General features: G+C 46.2%; 1 protein-coding gene across 4 annotated transcripts in view; it reads left to right on the forward strand.

The window, feature by feature from the left end:
• The window catches only part of JMJD1C (jumonji domain containing 1C), a 153517-nt gene that overhangs the window by 68823 nt on the left and 64348 nt on the right, over positions 1-20346 (forward strand). For 3 of the 4 annotated variants that reach the window (XR_005829634.1, XM_040606444.1, XM_040606445.1), the window contains one exon: positions 18988-19101. Coding sequence is in view for 1 of the 4 variants with exons in the window: in XM_040606444.1 (XP_040462378.1) it covers positions 18988-19101 (114 nt within the window). In the remaining 3 variants the exon portion in view is untranslated. Of the gene's footprint in view, positions 1-13615; positions 13735-18987; positions 19102-20346 lie in introns of those variants that run through there. The other variant, XM_040606447.1, reaches the window with a different exon arrangement.

A 20346-nucleotide genomic window follows, 5' to 3' on the forward strand; every position in this document is an offset into this window, starting at 1 on the left:
GGTAAATGACAGCAAATTTACTACCATGGTAGATTACAGATGTGCACATCATACTGGAGAAGACATAGAGTAGATGGTCTGATGATCTTAAATGGAATTATAGTCCCTGAAGGAGAGAGCCCTGAAATCACTTACTCTGCCTCCAAGTACCTAGAAAAAATGCCTTTGGAGAAGAAGGCTAGTGCAGTATAGCTGGGAACTTCAGCGTAAGGAGAAAAGCTTTGACCAACTGATGCAATTTACATTCAGGTTTTAGCTCTCAGCAGGGAGCTGTTGGATAAATCTTTGTTTCTGTCTTAGCATATGGAGAAGTGCCAGTGGGTAGAAGAGTAGTACTAATTGAGAAGGAAAGGAGTTCCAAGATTAAGGAAAATTACAGTCAGGCATTGCAGCTAGGGAAAGGTTTTCACTGGATAATGGGATGTGGTTACTAAGAAACAACTGAAATGTTGTGTATACATATTAGAGAGTCTGGACAAGAAAATGGAGAAATCCGAGCTTCTGATAGAGGTTGGGATATAAGACATATGAGTATCAGAAGCGTGGTAAAATGCTTTTAATAACTGGACTAGATGTATTTAAAACGCTTTGTGCTGTTCAGAAATAACTGAACAAAAGCAAAAGTTGTGTAGTACTAATTACACGGTAGACTAGAAAAAATGCTTTGGTGTAAAAGGGACAGACAAAAATCAGTTTGGCTCAAAATCAGTTTGGAGAAAGATGACAGGAGGAGTAAAGAATCTGTTGTTAGCCCCGGGGTTAGACTCAAATAGGGATAGGGATCTCTGAAGTGTTAGATAAATACTTCTTCTTATGAGGTGGTTTACTTTCCCAGGTAGAGATTAGAGAAGAAATGATAGGGCCAAGGTATTCCTGGATGTGATTGCTGGCAAGTTTCTTCCTTAAACTAGTCACTGAACCAACAGGTAATCGGTGTTGCTTTGGTCTTCATTTTAAAAAGCAATGAGGATATTCTAGAAAATAATTTTGGATAGAGGATTCGGTTTCATTTGATGCTTAAACAGCTGGTGAAAGAGCTGGCTTCACTCTCTGCCCCTGTCTAGCTGATCCTTGCAGTCACGCAGCCAAGGCGTGAGTTACCATCAGCGAGGTGCCCCTAGAGAAAGTGAGTCAGTCAGGGTGGCGGGGTGGGCTCTGGTGGGTCAGGCTGCCAGAGGAGGTAGAGCAAGTGCTTGGGGCTGGTGAGGCATTCAGGACCTTCCCATTCAGTGGCAGTTTACAGTTAATCAGATAAAGTTGAACTTAAAATTCTACTCTTAGTAATCATGAGTTGATCCAGTTTGAAATATGTGGGGAAAAAAAAAAAAAGGTAGGAAAGTTGGTTTGAAATTCAGGTTTTGAATCTTAGTGGCAAATTTAAATAAGCAAAGCTGATCAAAGGTGTAAAGAGCCTGAGGACTCAATTTCTTGAAGTCACAGGTACATAAATCTTGTTAGGAGCCTGAATCCCAAGTAAAGATGAGTTCTCCTGTTCTGCAGACCAAAATGGATGAATAGCCAGCCTGAAGATATGTAGTAAGACTAAAGCAGGAATCCTGTGAGCAGTACGTGGGGGGAAGACTTCATTCCAATTTCTTTGTTTCTAAGAGTTGAATTTGATCTTGACAGTGATGTGAAAACAAATAAAAAGAAGCTTTTGTATGGTAAGAAGGGTAAAGAATAACAATACACAACTAAAACATTAAATATTTTTTGGCTTAATTTTCAGTAAGGATGATGATAACTACAGAGGAAAAGGCAAGGTGCACAATGAGAATAAGAGAATGGAAATTACTACTACCAGAAGGAACTTAAGGGTTGTAAAATACTCAGAAATTTCCATCTCAGAATTAGGAAAGAATTAGTGCTGATTGTAACTATTTTAGCTAATCTTTCCTTCAGGGTGGTACCAATGATTGGAGAAAGCAGTGCCAACATAAAGAGGGGGAAAGGAAGAATTATGCAAGCAATTAAGAGACTGTCAGTCTGCCCTCACAATATATAAAGCTTTGGAAGGCATTTTTGCAAGGTGGGGTGGGGTGGAGAGGAGGAGAATAGTCAAGGATTTGGGAGATTAAAGAAAATGAAGTAAAATACAATGTACCTACTTCAAAGAGTGAATTTTAGTGACCCAGTACCTGTCTTTGAGGCATTAATTTTCTAGACAAGGAAGGCCAGCCTGTGGCTTTCAGGGTCCAGCATGATCTGTCAGAACCTCTCCTCAAGTCTGCAGGTAAGTCTTCCCATTCAGCTCCATGGTGGGAATCTGCAGGCTGGGATTAGTGCAGGCGTGGCAAGCTGGTGCCTCACAGCTCTTGAGAGTGCCAGAACTTTGCTGCCAGGGAGCAAGGTCTTGAGAGTTTGCCTTTTGCATTGCAGCCCCCAAATAACCAACGGTTTATAGCTGTTGAGAGAAGCCACGAAGCAGGTGATGTTGGTCAGAGAAGCTGGGCAGAGGGGCAGATGGCATAATAAAAACAGACTTAAATATAGCATTAATTTGGGCATGTGTTTCTAAATGCTGTTTTATTTGGGAGAGGTAAGTGTCCCTGCAGATACTTGAGAATCATAAGACTGAAAAAGACCTTGAGATCATCTAATCTAAATTAAGGCCGTTGAAATTTGTTGTGTCTGCTGCAGAGATCAAGAAATTATTCCTTGCAGCATCCTGTTTTCATAGCTGTCTTTCCCTCCCAGTCTCTTCAGTCTGTATTAATCCGTGGCATTTTAAAAAACTGTGCTTATTTTATTGCTCCCTTTTGAGAACATACCTGTCTTGAACAATATCCAAAACTCCGCTCGCTTTATAGTACTCCAACTGAGTGCAACCTGTGTTCAGCATTCATAGAGCCTAACATTCATATATCCCAGTACTGTGTTTGCATCTTTATAGCATGATACCGTTAATTCATAGCAGTTCATAAATTGAACCTAACTTTTTTCTCTTATTGTGGAATTTCTCCTTAGCCAGTTGTTCACCATTCAGTATTTCTGCTGTTGACTTCTGCTTAGCTGCAGTGTTTTTCATGTCATCTTTTTTTCTCAGACCACTTGTCCAGTTTGTCTTTTTGTCCTCTAATATAATTTGTAGTCCCACCAAGCTGGTGGTTTGTTGATTGAATAAATGTAGTCTATGTTCTATCATCTGGGTCACTAATGAAAATAACAGTGAATAAGAGCAGACCCAGTGTAGGTGACTTTGGGAACTGCATTCTAGATATACATTTTAACAGTGAGCTAGTGATTATTTCTGAATGTTTTGAGGGTGTTTTGTTTATTCCTTTTTTCTTGATATGCATCCATGTTAGTTTCATTTGGGCCTAATCTTGTGTTACATGAATATCGTAGGAGGCAGTATCAGAAACCTTACTTAAGTCAGGATATAGATCTGCTTCTCAAGTCATCTGTTCTTCTATCTGTAAAGGAAATTTGCTTTGACATGATCTATTATTTTCAAATTCATGTTGGCTTTCACTCATTGCCTTGTTTTAAGTGTTTACAAATAATAGAGTGGTTATATCTGCTGTGTGCCTCGTCCCCTTCCCCTTTAATCATGGGTTATTCTAGTCATCAGCACCTTGAAAAGCTACATCGTAGACCCCCTGAACAAAGTTGGTCAGCTTTGTTCTGAGGCAAGAAAATGTAATTCATATCATTCCTCTAGACTTTTGTAATGCATTCCACAGTATGTCAAGTGATGAACAATCAGGAAGACAGGGATTAGTAGCATGAACAGTAAATCAGGTAGGAATTGGCTTATGAGATGTTAGCAACGTGGTGTTGAAATAGGTGGAGCAATGCAGTGGTGAAACAGGTCTGGCTACTAATAGCTGTTCACGTTTGGGAATGACTTGATTAGCATTTTCACTAAAAAAAAATGTTTGGACTAATTGGTTAAACTTGATTAAATCTGTGGATGGTACAGAACAGGAGGAGCCCTTAACGCAGTGGATGAGGGGTTTTTATGTGACTGAAACTGAATGTCCTTGAGAAATGAAGTCATAGAAATGGAACAAAATGTAACTGCATAAAACACAACGTGGTGGCACAGAGAAGGTTTTGCCCTCCTGGGCAGTCAGGGGAGGACTGTGAACCTGCTGTGTGATGTCGGGATGTGATCACAGGGGTGACTCTTGGACATGCGAGATGTGTCTTGCTGGAATGGAGGCATGCCAGCGTCCCCGTGCAGCTGCCCTCGGGAGTGCTTTTAAACTAACGTACGTAATTCTGGTCAGCTATGCTGGAGAATATAGATAAACTGAACAGGATACAGGGAGGATGATTAAGATAACCAGGGTGTAGAAGTACAGTCTTACTCTGAGAGACTAAGTGAAAGTGGATAATGTAGGCTAGTAACCTTGTCATGTGCGCTAGCAGGGGAGGGGTGAGGCAATGTAATGAGTGCTATAAATAGATCTTTGAGGTAAATACTGTCTGATATACCATACAAATGGATCTAGAAGATCCTGAACTCACAATACAGACCTGAGACACAAATTTGAAAAAAAAAAAAAGCAGCAGGGTACGTTGCTTCTTTCTAACGTGCCAGTAAGTTTGAACTTGGAGAAGAAATGCATTTCACGTTTAGTGGGAAACTTCTAAGTGAGATGTATTTGTGTGACCTTTCAGGGACCCTAGAGAAAGGAGATGAACAAGATCTGGATCATTTTGATTTTATCTTCAAACTCACAGCTGTCACAGTTTGAAGATGAGTGAATTTATAAAAAGCAGAAAACTTGTTATCTCAGAGAGAAATACTTTCAGCACCATCTGTACTGCGTTTTCCTGAAAGGGAAAAAAAAAAAAAGCATTTGTCCATCAAGGTTGCTACTGGACAAGCGTGTGGGAGGGCAGATGCGAGAATCTAAAAATAACACTGGGGGGAGGGAATCCATTATGATATCTAGGTTATTTTTTAATTTGTTTACTAGATAGACCGATGGTGTTTCATCATTATTTCAGCATTATCCTGATGCTGGGATATATTGAGTAAAGCCCCGTCTGTTCCATCAGACTTCTTATTATCAAGTGTAAACTTTTAACCTCGACTTCTTAGTGGTTTATGCCTATAAGGTTTTTTGTCTTTGAGAAGCTCTCCCAAACCTTTTACACTATAGAGTCAGGAACTGAACCAGTGTATTAGCAACTGTCTCTCAGTGTAGGAAATCTGACAAAGTCACAGTATGATTATAAAACAATCATAGCAGGAAAACAGATTGCTCAAGAAGGTTAAAAGGTATTTCTGTATATACTCTGAAACTAGATTGTATCTCTCGGTGCTTACGTGACACACAAAGGTGAGGTGAACAGTCTGATATTTTTGAGGAGTATATACTAGCATGTTGTCTTGGTGATACGAAGCTTTTCACAAAGATAATTAAAACAGTGCATCAATGTTACTTTAATATTAATGTCTTAGTGTTTGTAAATATGAAAACGCTACTTTTAAGATAAGATACTCTTATGCTTAAAGTGTACGTGTTTAGGATATAAAAAGGATGTATTGCAAAACACTGAGAAATGTCAAAGTACAACCTTACTCCCAACAAGCTGGGACTAAGAGAGCACAGAGGCACTGAATCCAAAATGAGTAATCCTTTCCTGCCCTGAGTGGCCTTTCCCTATTGAGGGAATCCATAGGTAGCCAGATAGAAAGCCTGCAAAACTGGCAAATGGAGTTCCTGTTTTTTTTGAGACATTGTGGAAGTAGGGAAGGAAGAAAGAATAGATGTTGTAGCCTTTTAACTATTCAGCAACCCCCCCCCCCCTCCCCACTTCTGAATATATTGCAAACTGAATGTACCTATTCTACAGCTCTTACGTCTCCTGACAAACAGGGAAGTACACTGCTGTCAGTGAAAGGGAGTAAATGTAAAGACTGGAGGAATGGCCTTGAGTCTTTTGCTTCTCAGAAATGGAATCCAAATTCGTGTGTAACAACTTTATTCGTATGATAATCTGAAGCAGGTATTGCCCTCTTTCAGCTTCTACAGGATGTGTTCCTCTAAAATACTGCTCTCACTTCTTGATATTTTTTCCAAGATTTTTATACTTCACCTTTTTGTATGGTTTTGAGGCTTCTGTTGTTCCAGAGAGCTCCAGACAGGAGCTCCTATTTAACTTATCTTTTTTTGCTGATCCCAGCAGTGTTTCAAGAGGCAGTTTCACCCCCACTCAAGAGGCAATTCCAACTGAGTTGTTACAGCCTACTCAAGTGACCATTTTATAACATGATGTCAAGAATATGTTGCATGCCCTGGGTGTGGCGTCAGGCGCATGGGGAGCATTTTGTATTTACAAGAGTGGCTTGGATACTGTTGTAGGACTGTGGGAATGGAAAATACCAGCAGGGGTGCATTCTCACCACTGCCGTAATGGAGGAAGTGATGCCTGGAGTGAGGCTCCCTCAGAACCGCACCCCGTTTTGCCTCTGATGGAGCCAGTGGCTTGTTGCCAGGAGGTGGCCTTGGACCAAAGGGCCTGCCAGCAGCCTGAGCAGTCGGGAAGCCCGAACTGCAGTGGGAAGCTGAGCTTTCTGTGGTGAGGATGCACCTGAGTTGTTTTGGAGAAGAACAAATAGAGCAAATAAAAGAATGCAAAATAAAATACGGCCCATTTAAGAGACAGGAAGCTGACTTAAGCTGGTGAATAAGATAAATAGAGGGGGAATGGTAGGACAGAACAACTGAAAACACTGCAGAATTTTGGGGAAAAATAGTGCTCTGGAAATCAAACTGGACAAGGATGTAGGGGGGTGAGATGAAAAAAGGTGAGGCAGGTATTTTAAGCTCTGGGGAATAAAACCAGAAAGGGACCTTATGAAAGCTAGATCTGTGTGACTCTCAGGAAGTGAGAGGTGCTTCAGAGAGCAATTGGGAATGTAGCACGAGAGGGGCAGGAAGTAGTAGGAGGGTGAAAGGTGGAGGCCTGTTCTGTAATGGACTTCAGTTGGTATGAGAGGGAGGCAGTGCTGGATGCTGAATCAGAAGAGCAGCAATTCAGTGGATGTAAGAAGCCCAAAACTGATGTTCTCAAAGTTGTTTTTCTGGAGGTGAGGCTGGAAGGAGGCTGGGTAAATGCATGTTACATCCAGTAAGTTCAGGGAGAAAAGGATGCAATAACATTGTGAATGTTGACGATCGGGTTGGAAGGAGAGAATAAAGCCAGGAAATGAGTTGGAGGGAGTTTGGCATTATGGTGAGGGAAGCAAGAAGGCTGGAGAAGCATGAATACTGAAAAATGTGGATGGCACCCAAGTTAAAAAGGGTTTGATGAATATTGCAGAAAGAGTGTGGGTAAGAACATTGTGATCTTGAAGCTGTTGTGCTTGCTTTGTGGAAGACAGAATCGAGTCCCTCCAAGGTTAATGACTGTTGTGGCACATTACCATGACACTTGGGAACTCGTATGAAAATCGAGGATTTCATTGTGTAACGAGTTGTAGAACAAATGCAGAATGAAAGCGTTTCCTTTCTCCATGGACTTAAAATCTGAGAGTAAGTCAAGGGCAGATGACACACAGAGACAGGCAGATGGGAAATAGGAGGCATTGCTGATGAGGGAAGATGAGGCTTCTATAAAGCAGTGGCCAAGCCCTTGTCAAGGTTTCGGAGGTCAGTACAGCAAAGCAGAGTTTAAAGGAGAAAATGGAAAGATGTCAGTGATTCAGCTTTGCAAGTGTTGCCAGTAAGCCATTCCTGAAATTGGTAAATAAGCAACAGCAGGATTTGGGAGATACTGTTTCTGAAAGTGCAGTTTGATGTGATGGGACTGCTGGGGTAAGGAGTGCAAGAGTGGAATGATGGGCTGGAGGTGTTCATGATGGCATTTTGAATGGATCTGAACATGTATGCATTTATTAAGGCCAGAGGAAAGGAGGCTTCAGTAATCAAAATGAAGGATGACTGCAGGCTGGTGCTCTGAACTATGGGGATGGGTAGTAAAACATGTGTGTTACAGCTTTATAAGAAATATCTGCAGGAGTTCGGTGTAACCTGGACCCAGAAGTGAGAGAAAGCAGGTCACACTTAAAGATTACATTGATGTTACTGAATTTGAGTGAGTGGCAGGGTCACAGCATTTTTGCTCAGCTAATGAAGGGAAAGGGCATAGGAAAACAGACGTTTTTTACAGCAGTCCTGGGCTTCAGATGACAGACGTTCACACAGGGATGCCTGAGAGACTGCTCAGTATTTTGTCTTTGAACATAAATCTGGAATTAGAGCGCTGTTCTGTAGGTTCTAAGTATAAGGATTTGTATCTGTAAGTGGCATACTGCAGAGGCTAGGTAGAGAGAAAAATGCCAGTGACAGGCTGCTAGCAGAAACTGAATTAGGGGAGGGTGTAGAATGGGCTAGGAAGAAAAGAAACTAGGGGCAGCAATTATGAAAAATGCTACTTGTGTAGCTTAGACCTGAATGGACGAGTTGAATTTGTACAAAGGATTGGGATTTTGTAACAGGAGAAATGAAGGCAACTTAATCTGAAATTATTTGCCAACAATCAAAATCTGTAGTTTCTGAAGTTTGCAGATCATTTAAACACTGGCAGCAAACTCCAGCAAGTAAGAAAACTCATGCAATACTATTGCCTGCAGTGATGATTTTTTTTTTTTTTTTTAATGCCATACTTCTGGGTTTTTTTTACCAAGATTATTGGTCTCCTGTTGCAGCAGGGACACCAATTCAGCCACAAAAATAGCGCAAGTTTACTAACAGAGTGTATTCCCAGAGCTGCAATTACAGTACTGGTATGATGAAGTAGATGGAGGTGAAGTAATGGGGAAAATTGCAGAGTCATGTTGATGCATGCAGCATTAAACTCCATGGTGCTTGCCCAGGGAAGGATAAAAGTTATTTTGCAAGTTGATTGAAAAATATTGTGAAGATAGAAAACATATTTTAAATCTGATAAATTTGAAATACACCGTAAGATCAGTTGGCACTGGTAACACCAGTGTATTAACAGTAGTTGCTCATGTTTCCTCCATGTGCGCTATTGTCCTCAGCTTCTCAATTTTGGAAAACTATTAAAGATAGCCTGGTGAAGTTTTTGCATGTCTGGATGTCTCCAGGTGAGATTTGTCCATCTCCGTAACCAAAACGGAGAATTTAAATGAAGCATTTGCCAAATGAACTGGGGCCTAAATGCCAGTTAGTCTGTTTGCTGTGCTGCAGCCTCAGTAGTGATGATTATTTCTCACACGTTATTCCTCCTTTGGACTTCGGTTTCTGCATTTAAGTACACCGTTTGAACTCGGTGTGCACAAATACATAATCGGAAAGTTAATTTCTCCACTAACATGAGACAGACCGTAGCTCTGCCCTTACGCTGGATGGTTTCTGCCAGAGTATTGCCATAGAACCGTTCTGCTTGCTAAGCAAATGCAGGGCAGCACAGAGAGGAAGAAGATAAGTACAGAAGCGCTAATTTAAATGAAGGCCGATTTGAATAACTTTCATTTGTTTTAAAGTTTAAGTACTAACTCATTCGCAGTATTCTCCACGTGCTTTTCCCTCGCCGGCAGCACGGCACCGGCGGGTTTCTCGGTGTGGTTTGCAGTTGAAGGGGTTACTGCCCTCGGGAAGGCTGCAGCAGCACCCCCCGCCTGTGCTTGGGTCCCCCGTGTCGTTGCGGCATTGCTGGCAGCGCGGGGCGCGCAGTGCCCCCCGGCCCGGGCGCTGGCTGCCCGCGCTGCAGCTGCTGCCGCCCCGGCCCCGGCCACAATGGGCGGCGGGGGGCGGCGCTGCCCGCCCCGCTCGGGCACCGGCCGCTCAGCAAACGCCGCCAGTGTCTGGGCGCTCGAGTGGAAAACCTGCCAGGGGTTTTAAAAGGGAGGGGGGAAAGGAAATAAAAAAAAAAAAAAAAAAAAAGAGCAGCTCTTGCAAAACCGTGCCAGCACAACCCGGCGTGCCTTCCGCCTCCAAGCAAACAAAAAGCAAACTGAAAACCTCCAGCAGAGGAAGGCGAAGCCATATGCCACCTGGAATTTTTCATGCGGTCTCTAAAAATACAAAACCTGCTGTACCGCCATCCTGGCGTGCATGGCCTGAGCCTGAGCCGGGGGTGTCTGTGGAGTGCTGCTGCGGAACGCCAGAGGAACACTTTGCCATACTTGAAGTTACAGCTGTGGCTTTAGGAAGGGAACATTTGCGTTTTGCCATCGATTTTCATGATTATCTGTAGTTCTAGTGATTATCTGCAAAATAGGGCACACTGTGTTACCAGTAATACATGTATCCTGTGGCAACGAGCCAAGACAGTAATTGAAGGTCAGGGATTGTTTGCCGAGTGCAGTTCACTGTGCTGCCTGATTCCATAGGGGACTGGCAGTGCCAAAGAACAAAGGCAGCTCTGTTCTGCAAGCTTATAGTATGGCTTGTTCAACAGAGTTCAGGCCCAATTGTGAGGCGAAGCAAACAGTAGTTGGAAACTGTGCTAAAATAATGTGACAATTAAATAAGCTGCTCTAAAGTGTTGTATTTTGCAAATGTCATAACCAAGCTTGGATAGGAATATTTTCCACAGACTTTGGGATGCTTGAAGACACTAATTTTTAAAATTCTTGTTTAAAAATCAGTGTTGTTGCCTTCACATGGCAGATCTGTGTTTTGTTAAGTATCCACACATACGGTGCGGTAAATTTAGTAAGCTGTAAATGATGTAAATGTTGTATGTTGCTTTAGTGTACTTAACATTACCAGCTACACCAGTAGCAACTTCATTATTACTTTTAGACTCTCAAAAGGTGTTTTCCTGCTTAGTGAATTTTCACCAAGATCGTCTTTAAGTGAAACGCTCAGAAATAGAGTTGCGGGGTTAGTATTCCATAGCTGGTGCCACTTGAGAATCTTTAGCAAAATCCCTCTATGGTAATGAATAGGTGGTGCTGCACTGGGTATTAATATTCATTGTTACTAAGTCGCAGTCTATTAATAAAGCTTTGTCCACATGGGCAAACTTGCCCATCCTCCAGACAGTCTTGTGATTTGTATTTTAACAGTGTCTGTCTTGGATGTTATTAAGGATTGCCTGCTTTGGCAGTTGCACTACATACCACACAGCTATCACAGCGCCATTAGTTTAATAGTAGCATGAAGTATGTTGTGCTCTGTAATAGGCGTAATTCATTTGTTTGCCCTTCCTGAAATAACTATTAGTGTTTGGACTCTTACTTTAGAGAAATGGTAAAACAAATCCCTGAAACCCTCGTATGAGAGAGGCACAAATTTGGTGGTGGTAGCAGTAGTATGCTTTTGGGACGTTCAGTACTTGTTGGAGGTAATCTAAAATGTGCTTTAAAACTTAAATTGGAGATCATACAAGTACAGAATTAAGTTTGGAAAAAATACTTTTTCTTGACTACTTGACAAAATCTGAGCTTAGGGTATTTCCTTGTCAGCTATTACTGACAGGTCAGGTTATATTGGTTTTTTTTAGAGATGGTGAAGCCCCTGTAGAACCAAGTCTGTGAAAAGCTGGCCCACTCACTTGACAAGCTGTCCTGTTGCTGTTTGGTGGCAGAGAATGGGCATGCTTCTTGCACCAAAGGGGCAGAGGCGGTACAGACTGTGGCCCCGAATGTGGAGCAAGGATGCATTTTAGTCTGCTACTGCATGACACGTCTAGGTACCAGTGAAAGTGGCTGATGAATTATTTCTCCCTACCACAGTGGAGGGGGGATGGAGAAGAAAGAATTGGAAAGAAATTAGGTCAAAGTGGCGTTACTAAGATGTTTAATTTTAAATTTTTTTCTCTGGAGATTGGGGAAGTGCAGTCCTGCTGTGGCCTGGCTGGGGTAGGGGTTGTGTTTTGGGGGAGCAGAAGGAGTCGGAGAGCCCCATGCTCTGTTGGCAGTTGAAGGCAGCAAGCTCGAAGGCAAGCAAGTCTGGTGAGGGACTGTGACAGGGATGCTGGGGACGAGAGGAGCAACTGTCTGGCCTGGGTGGTCAGGAATAGATGGAGGCTGCTGAGGGCACCGCTGCATCCTCTCAGCCTTGCAGCCATATAAGGCTGCTCAGCTGCCTTGGGCTCGTTGGGCAGGAAGACCACTTAAAAGGGAAAATCAATGCAGTAAACCACCTCTGCCAGCATCCCTTCAAAGCAAAATCCAGCGTTGCAGTTACGTGGTTTGAGCGTAGGCTGGGTGGCACACAAAGGTGGTGTGCAGGTAGTGTGGTTCCTACCCTGCTTGTGTGCGTGCGGCATCACAGCTGTCATGGAAGAAATCCAGTTGTTGGAGTGTGTGGTGGGTAGTGCCTTCCAGTTCAACTTAAATTTTTAACTGTACTTCAGTGTTTTATTATTTCGTAGCTCAATGTTTTATAGCATTTGAATACGCATTTAACCTTACATCATTTAGAATAATTCAACATGAGAACAGAGGGGTAGTCATGCATTGATTTCCCATTATTCTCATACTTTCTTGGCAAACTATGTGCTTTGTATTTTTTCCATGAAGTTAAAAAATGTACAGCTGTTTATGTTTAAAGGGTTTGGAGGAAATAAATGCCTCTATTGCGACCTCCCTTGTGATTTGTTTTTTCCTTGTTTTTTTTTTTTCTTATATCCACACTTGTGTATGTGAACTAGACTCAAGGAATGCACAACAGGCGTTATCGCTAAATTTCTGTTTGGAAACCATTGTCTCATTAGATGGTGCACTGTGGAATTTTTTCCCCTGGACTGTTACTTAGGTGGATTGATGTTTTGATGTAAAACTGTAAACAACTAGTTGGCTAGTGCCATTAACTTCTGTTCAACAGTGGGAGAACATGCTTTGTTTTTTAGTGTCATCAAGGAGAAAATCGTTTGTATGCTGAAGATCAGAAGGCCGTGCTGGGGAGCGTTTTGCAGCGCTGGGGCTGGCCGTGGCTGCTGAGGGCAGCTTGGGCCCGCGGGCAGGCCCGGCCCGGCGCTGCCCCTGCTCCGGCTGCGGCTGGACCCGAGTCAGGCCCTCAGCTCATGCCTGACCCGCCCTTCCCTTCCCTCGCCTTTGCGGGGGGACGCGGCCAGCACCGCAGCGCTGCTGCCTCTAAACAAGCCCACCTGCGCGAGGGGGGGAGGGCACCCTCCGGACAGACGCGGGGGCGGGGGAATGACTTAGGCCGTGAGCCAGGCTGCGGGTTTTGCGGGGTGCCGACGTGTGGCGTGCACGGGGCGGGCCCCCGCGCCGGTGGGAGGCTCTGGGCCCCCGGCCGCCCCGGCCCCGCTCCCGGGCCGCTGCCACACGTGGCCCTCGGCTCCGCCCCCGCGGGACGTGGCCGCCTCCCCGCCCCCGCGGGCCGCGCTCGCCGAGCGCCGCCCCTTCCCGCCGGCGTGCTCCCTCGCTCGGCTCCCGGCGGCGCGGCGCGGCTCGGCTCGGCTCCGCTCCTCCCCGCCCCGGCACAGCGCCGCCATGGCCGGCCCCGCGCTCCGCGCGCCCGTCCTTATGTAAGCGCTGGCGGCGGCGGCAGCGCGCCATGACCCAGCAGCGGGGACGCGCCGGGACCTCCGCGGCGGGCCCAGCTGCGCGCTAGCCCCACAAAGGGCGGGCGGTGAGCCCCCCTCTTCCTCCTCCTCCTCCTCGCCGCCGCCGCCGCCTCCTTCTCCTCCTCCTCCCCCGGCCCCCGCCCTCCCCGCCCCCGGCGCGGCTGCCCGGCCCGACCCGGAAGCGGCGCGGCGAGAACCATTTTCCTTGTGAGTTCAAAGGCGGAGGCGGGCGCGGAGGTCCCGCGGGCCGGGCCGCCCAGCGAGGTGCGTACCGACGGGCGGGGGGCGCCGGCCGGGGTCCCGGGGTGCGGGGCGTGTGTGAGAATCCGCCGCGGTCATTGAAGGGAGGCGGCGGCCGCCTCCGCGGGACACCCCCACCCGCGGACATCTTAACTTTCTGAGGGACGCCCGCGCGTCTTTGTTTGCCCTGCCGGGTGCTGGGGCGGAGCGGGGCGCGCCCCCGGCCCCGCGGGGCTGCCGTGTGTCCGTGTCCCCCCCCCGGCCCCGCGGTGTGCGGGGCGGCGCACGTGACGGGCGGGCTCTGGCGGCCGCGGGGGCGGGCGCGGCACGCGGCTGGCGGCGGCTTTGTGCGCGGCCCGGCGGGGGGGGGGGGGGGGGGGGGGGGGAGCGGGCCTTGCGCCCCCGGGCCGGGCCGGAGACACTGTAAGTACCGGGCACCTCCCTGCCCCGGGGGAGCGGCGCAGGGGCGGCCCGCGCCCTTCCCAGAAGCGGGGAGAGCGTAGTTGGAGGAACTGAGGTGTGGGGTGGGTTTGGGGGATTTTATTCCGCGAGCGAGGTTGAATTCCCGCCGGTGCGGCCGGCTGCTGAACTTGAAGGGCTCGCCCGGCCGTCGTGGTGGGGAGCCCCGCCGTTACGGAACAGCCGCGGTAACGTGCCATGCGGCACCCCCGCTGTCTCGGCGGGGCAGGGGCCCGGCTGGCGGGGCTGCCTGCGGCGGGCCCGCCGGTGCCTTCCCCCCGCTGCCAGGCTCCGACACCCCCGCCGGGGAAGGGCTGAGTCCCTCCCGCAGTAACGCCGTGACTGGAAACGGGCCCTTCCGCAGGGAATGCAGGCGGAATAGTCTGCGAATGGGAAAACTCGATGCGCGATTTTTATGTCAGATCTGCTTTATTTATCTTGTGCTCTTTTCCACTCGGTAATTCTGCCTTTGAGTACAAACCATGGCAACAACCGGGCCTTGGAAGAGAGCTACAGCTATTTTGAATGATTAAGTGTCATAATGAAAAGGTGCCAGTGTTTGCGCTATTGCAGACTAAACAGCGAGGCTGAAGAACAATATGTGGGAAAGTTTGCTGAATAGCATGTATAAATAAGTTTACGTGATCTTTTCAATTTTGGTGGTTTGAAGAGGAAAACCCGTAAAACGTTACAGGTTTTAGTTCAAGGATAGCTTCCTTGGCTATATCCTTAGCTTATGAAAAGCTGCTCTCCTTACGGTATAAATTTCTCCGGAGAGATTGGGGGTGGGGGAGGGAAGGCAAACGCAGTTCATGTGCATAGGAAAATGTGCTTTTGTGGTGCGGGGAGCAGGCTTGAGGCGCAGGGTGGCCGGCGAGGCAGGCTGCGAGCTCCAGTGAGGCGCATGAGGCAGTAGTACGTGCGGGCTGAGCCGGGCAGCAGCTGCGAGCTCAGCTGTAACCCGAGCGTTTGCTGCAATGAGCCTTCGGGGTGTCACAGCCTGGCAGCGCCGCGGCTGCAGCAGCCGGCAGTCAGCAGCTCGCAGCCGAGGTGCGGCGGCTCCCGGAGCTCCGGCCGGTGCCAGGGAACTGCCTGCTCACATGGTGGGGCGGCTCACCACGTCTCCAGCTGCTTAATTGCATTAGGGAGAGGTAAAAATGCACCGTGTGCTTGCTGGGTACTGCTTCATGGGGAAAGCAGGGCCTGTGGTTGCCATGGGGGGGGGGGGGGGTTGAAACGATAAATAAATAGATGAGTTGTGTTACTGGGCGTTAGAAAAAGCAGTCTGTGAGTAATCCACTGTGTTCACGAGTATTTGGTGAATGCCGTCGAGTAGTTTTGAGGTTGTTTGCTGTGAAGTGATGGTACTTAATATTTTCTGAAAAATTTTGCTTGGATTTCCGGAAGGTACAAAGCCAACTTCTCTTTGCAGTCTCAGCGCTGTGCCAGATGCCTCCCATAGGGAGGATATTTCTTGCATGAGCTGGGGAAAATCATGGGGAGATAGAGGCGGGGGCGGAGTAAGAAATATATTTTATTTTTGGTATCAGGGAACTTGGTAGCAAAGCAACCAACGTATGTGTATGTTTATGTTCCCTTTGGCCAAGCAGGGAAATTTGGTGGAAAAAAAAGTGGGATTTTTTTTTTTCAAGCAGCCATCTGGAAGAGTGCTGAAGTCAGATGACACTTAAAGTTGAGTGCCTGAGTCCTTTGCTTAATTGTAGTCCTTGGGGAGTTGGGTTAATGTAGATGGTAAAATGAAGCTTTATGCAAGTTTGAAAGTGAGATATTTGCTTGAGGAGGTTCAGTTTTTCCTGGTTTCAGCCAGTACGCTTGATTCTCCCTAGCGTTGCCCTCCACTTTCAAAATGGAAGAAGGGAGCGTCTTCCTCTGAAAGTCTGCAAGGAGCTCGTTGGACCTTCTTACATCCATTTTCATGTTGTTACATGCCTCACATGCTTGCCTATAGTAGCTGACTCTTGCCTGCTGTGCTCTTAGTCTGTTTTTCTTTGTGTGTATGTGATGCGAAGCTTGGTTATGTCTTCCATCTTAAGATTTTTTCAAATCCCTAACCCATCCTGGTTTGGATATCTCCTTGGTGGCCTTGCCTGTCTCTTGGAGCTGATGGCATCTGGACTTTGCTTTCCTAGGAAGGCCTTCTTGTATTAAAGGGTGGGGTTTTGTTGTTTGATAGCGGGAATGTTGGGGTTTTTTTCTGACAGTGTCTGGAAAAAAATCTCAAGTTGTATGCAACTGAGCAGCCATCCGTGTATGAGGCGGTGTATGACATGGCGTAGTTTTGCTTTATTTATTTACATATTTTTGCTCTGTGCTTGTGGGATAGCCTGCATCTTCCACATGCGTGTTTTGGGGGCGTTGGCCTGTCTAGAGGCTTAGATCTATGAAAGCAAGTGAGAAGGCATTACGTTTCTCTTCTCAGAATAATCACGCTCGCAGATCTATATTTGGAACTGGTTCTTTTAATACCAGCAGTAAGATAAACTGGTGGCTCACACATACCTTAATCTGTAGTGTTGTCTGAATCCTGAATGATAACTGCAAGCCGCATTCCACACTGTTTCGTTTCAGCTAATGATGTGGTATATCCTGTTGTTTGTAGTCGGAAACACGTTTCTTGACCTGAAAGCTATTGCACAGAAAGTTAGAAAGGAGCCAGTGCGGAAGAAGTAGAACAGTGTACACAAGGATGCAGGGGTGAATTAAGAGCTGAAAGACTACAACGTTGACTTTTTAAAACAAAAGTTTGTCCGCTTGTGAGTTTATACACTCAATGCTTTGTAATTTCATGACGTGAACTCCACCCTCTCTTAACTCAAACCATTAGCAATACAGGATCCATTATAGAGAAGTGATGCAAGAGCAAAGGCCCTTTCTTAACTATTAGAGGTTAAATAATTATTTACTATTCAGACTCTGCAGTTAGCATATTATCATATTATCCTGACCCTCCAGCCCTTTAATCTAGTTACCCTGTTGAGTTGGCTGACTGGCTGATAGGTTGTTGGGTTTTTTTTCTTGCTTGCATGAGGAAAGGTAACAGCTGAAGTGAAACCTGAAATAAAATGGTAAAGGAATGCAAGGCATTAAATCTGAGTATTTGTGGGCTTGGATATATTTATTATAAAGTATTATGTATCTCCAGTGAAGTATTCTCTCATTTGTTTAGTAAGTGCCAAAGCTGAAGCTCCAGAGAGACTTGAGTTATATTTAGCCTAATCGCAAGGCAACACCTTCGTAAAGTAGGTAATGAAGTCTGATAAAACCTTGAGTGCATCTCTTATGAGCTGCCTGCATACTGGCTGAGGGCAGGTCACTGACTCTGCTGCCGCCCTGCTTAGGTGGCTTTTGTCAAGTTAGGGGATTGCTTCCTGCATCTGTAAATAGGCAGCAGTGATCCTGCCCTCTCCTTGTAAGTACTGGGGGTCTTTTGCTGTGGGGTGTTGGCATGTAAGCTAGCGATGTCCTGTTGCGATAGCGGCATCTCACAGATGTTGGTGTAGCATTTGCACAACGCTTCATGTGGTTTGACCTGCCCTCGTTTCTCCTCTTTGTCTTTTCATCCTGCATTTTAAATTTAGAATCTGTCTCAAAGGGCTTTCTTCTTTTCCTGTTTTCCCTCGTTACTTTTTTTTTTGTCCTGTAGAATAACTTTCCTCTATTTTTTTTTTCTTGTTTCCCCATATTTTTTTTCCCCCTTGTATCCTGCATGTTCTTTCTGCTGGTCACTTCTTTTGTTCACCCGTGCCTTCCTCTTGCAGTTCCCGTCTGTCTTCAGAGCAGCGTTTTCTCTCCCCCCCATCCGCTGGGATTTCCTTTTCACCTGACTCATCCCCTCGCAGTACATCCCCGCTCAGTCACGGCTCTCCTTGCGCTTCTCTTCAGGAAACCCAGCCAGCAGGGAAGGGGACCGCCAACTCGTCCCCTCTCGGCGGAGACCCACTGAAGTCATGGCTCCCTCCCCGCTCGCCTACTGCATCCCGCAGCGCTTGGATGAGGCAGGGTGTTTTTGGGGCAAAGATTGTACGGGGGCATCGTGCAACCCGTTATTTCCCTGTGCCCCTTCCTCCATGCCTGTTTTCTGCAGCGGGGCCAGGAGGTTTCCTGCTTCCTCCCACATGCTGGGGAAGCGGCGAGGGGCCGTGATGGCCCCTCGCCGCTTCCCCAGCATGTGGGAGGAAGCAGGAAACCTCCTGGCCCCGCTGTAAAAGCCCCAGGACCGGGCGCTGTCGTTTCCAAAGCCGTTGCGCCGGAGCAGCCGGTTGCTGCAGGGAGGAGCGGCTGCGGGGGTGGCAGGCAGCAGAGTCAGAACAGTTGCAGAGATGGGCAGGGAAATGAGATGGTTGACTCGAGGCAAGGTGAACGATTTCAGCACAGGAAGGGGGGGAGCGTTTTCACGTCTGCAGTCTGTTTCCACTTCAGCGTTCTTAGTGTAATTACCACTGCGCTAGCTAGTCCTGCAGGCAGAAAGAGAGGATCTGCGTGCTAAGCTGTATGTTTAAGATATAATCGTGCTCCTGTACTTTGAGCTCCTGTGGTAAACACTCTTGCTCAAGCACAGTGAGGGAAAGGAGGAACGTATGGTATAGTTCCCTTTTCTAGCTGGTTTTCCAGCAATGGCACAAAGGAAAAACAGCAAAACACAGAATCTTCCTTTCTTGAATAATTAGTAATTGCTACTATGTTTTAACATGTTTTAGTGGTAGAATTACGTCAGTGTTTATACAGTCCTGGGGGTTTGATGTGCTGAGCTTTTTTTTTTAATTGGTTAATTTTTCTTTTTTTTTTTTTTTCCAATAGACATTCAAGCCCTTGGTTGGAAAAAGTGTATACAATTCAATTACTGCAGTAGAATTCCTTGTGGACAAACAGCTGGATTTTATAACTGAAGATAGTGCCTTTCAGCCCTATCAGGTAAGAAATCTAGTTAGTGTATAAGTACTGTCCTTCGAGCTTAGTTAAAATCCATGTGTTTATTGTTAAGTGCATTTTATAGTCAAGTTCTGTGTTACAGGAATGATGTCCTATTGATGATTGGCAGAGATTGTTGCTCATTTTGTGAAAGATTATATTGGGTACTGTATCTGATTCTAGTGAATCTGATCATGTCAAGGAGTACTATGCAATTAATATTATTGAACCACCTTGAAGTAAATAAAATACCTGGCCCCTTTAAAGGTTAACCGATACCATTAATTGTGGAGCAGATAAAAGATAGTATCCATCCTTTGGAAGCCAGGCGTTCATTTCTAGGTATTTGCACTACAGTGATACCTGACTTACTGGTTTTCTGAGAATGAAAAGCAGAAACTGTCAGTTTTTAAGAGAAAAAAAAAGCACTTGCTAGTGTTTCTAAGCCTGCTAAGATTTCCAGTGTCCTTGGTTTTAATGCCTCCTTCATTAATTAGAAGCACATTAATATATTAATGTGTGTGCATTTAAAGAACAGGAGAAGCAGTCATCCCCCCTGCCCTTAGAAAAAGGTCTAAAAATCTCTTATGTGACAAATTGAAGAATATTTGGAACCTCAACTCGTACTGAACTGATTGCAATTAGAGTAGCCATAAATTCTTTCTTACGGCTAGGATGGTACACTGCGGTGATACAGAAATAGTATTTTGAGACTTGGAATAACAGATGGCCCTGAATAAATGCTATATAATTTTGTCCTGACACCCCTTCTTCCCTCCTGCTTCACCAAAGACTTCCCCCCCCCCCCCAGTACCAAATACAGAGCTAGAAAAAAAGAAGTTACTGAGAGAGACTCCTGGGGAAAGGAGAGAGGGTGGGTCAGTTTGTGGAAGGGGCTGGTGCTTTTGTATGTCTGCGGTGGGGAAGCCAAACGAGTTCAATGCTTCTCGTCGGGGTGAGGTTACATGTTATGACTCGAGCTGCTCGAACAGCTTGGCTGTGCCGCAGAGGACGGTGCCACTATCAGACCCTGTGCTGGCGTCTTCAGCCTTCTAAAAGCAGCACAACCTTGATCCTCAAAAACAGGAGGAGGAAGGAAAAAAAGCTTGTGATGTTAGTGAGCTGAGCTGGATTAGCCCAGGGTGCAGCGAGTGCTGTGGCTTTCTCTAGGGAGGGGGTCAGGATGACGCAACGCAGAGTGGGATATCCTCCTTGGCAGCAGCGACCTCTTAAATCAGCTGAGCTGTG

This window comes from Falco naumanni, chromosome 9, assembly GCF_017639655.2.
Source record: "Falco naumanni isolate bFalNau1 chromosome 9, bFalNau1.pat, whole genome shotgun sequence".
NCBI classification, from domain to species: domain Eukaryota; kingdom Metazoa; phylum Chordata; class Aves; order Falconiformes; family Falconidae; genus Falco; species Falco naumanni.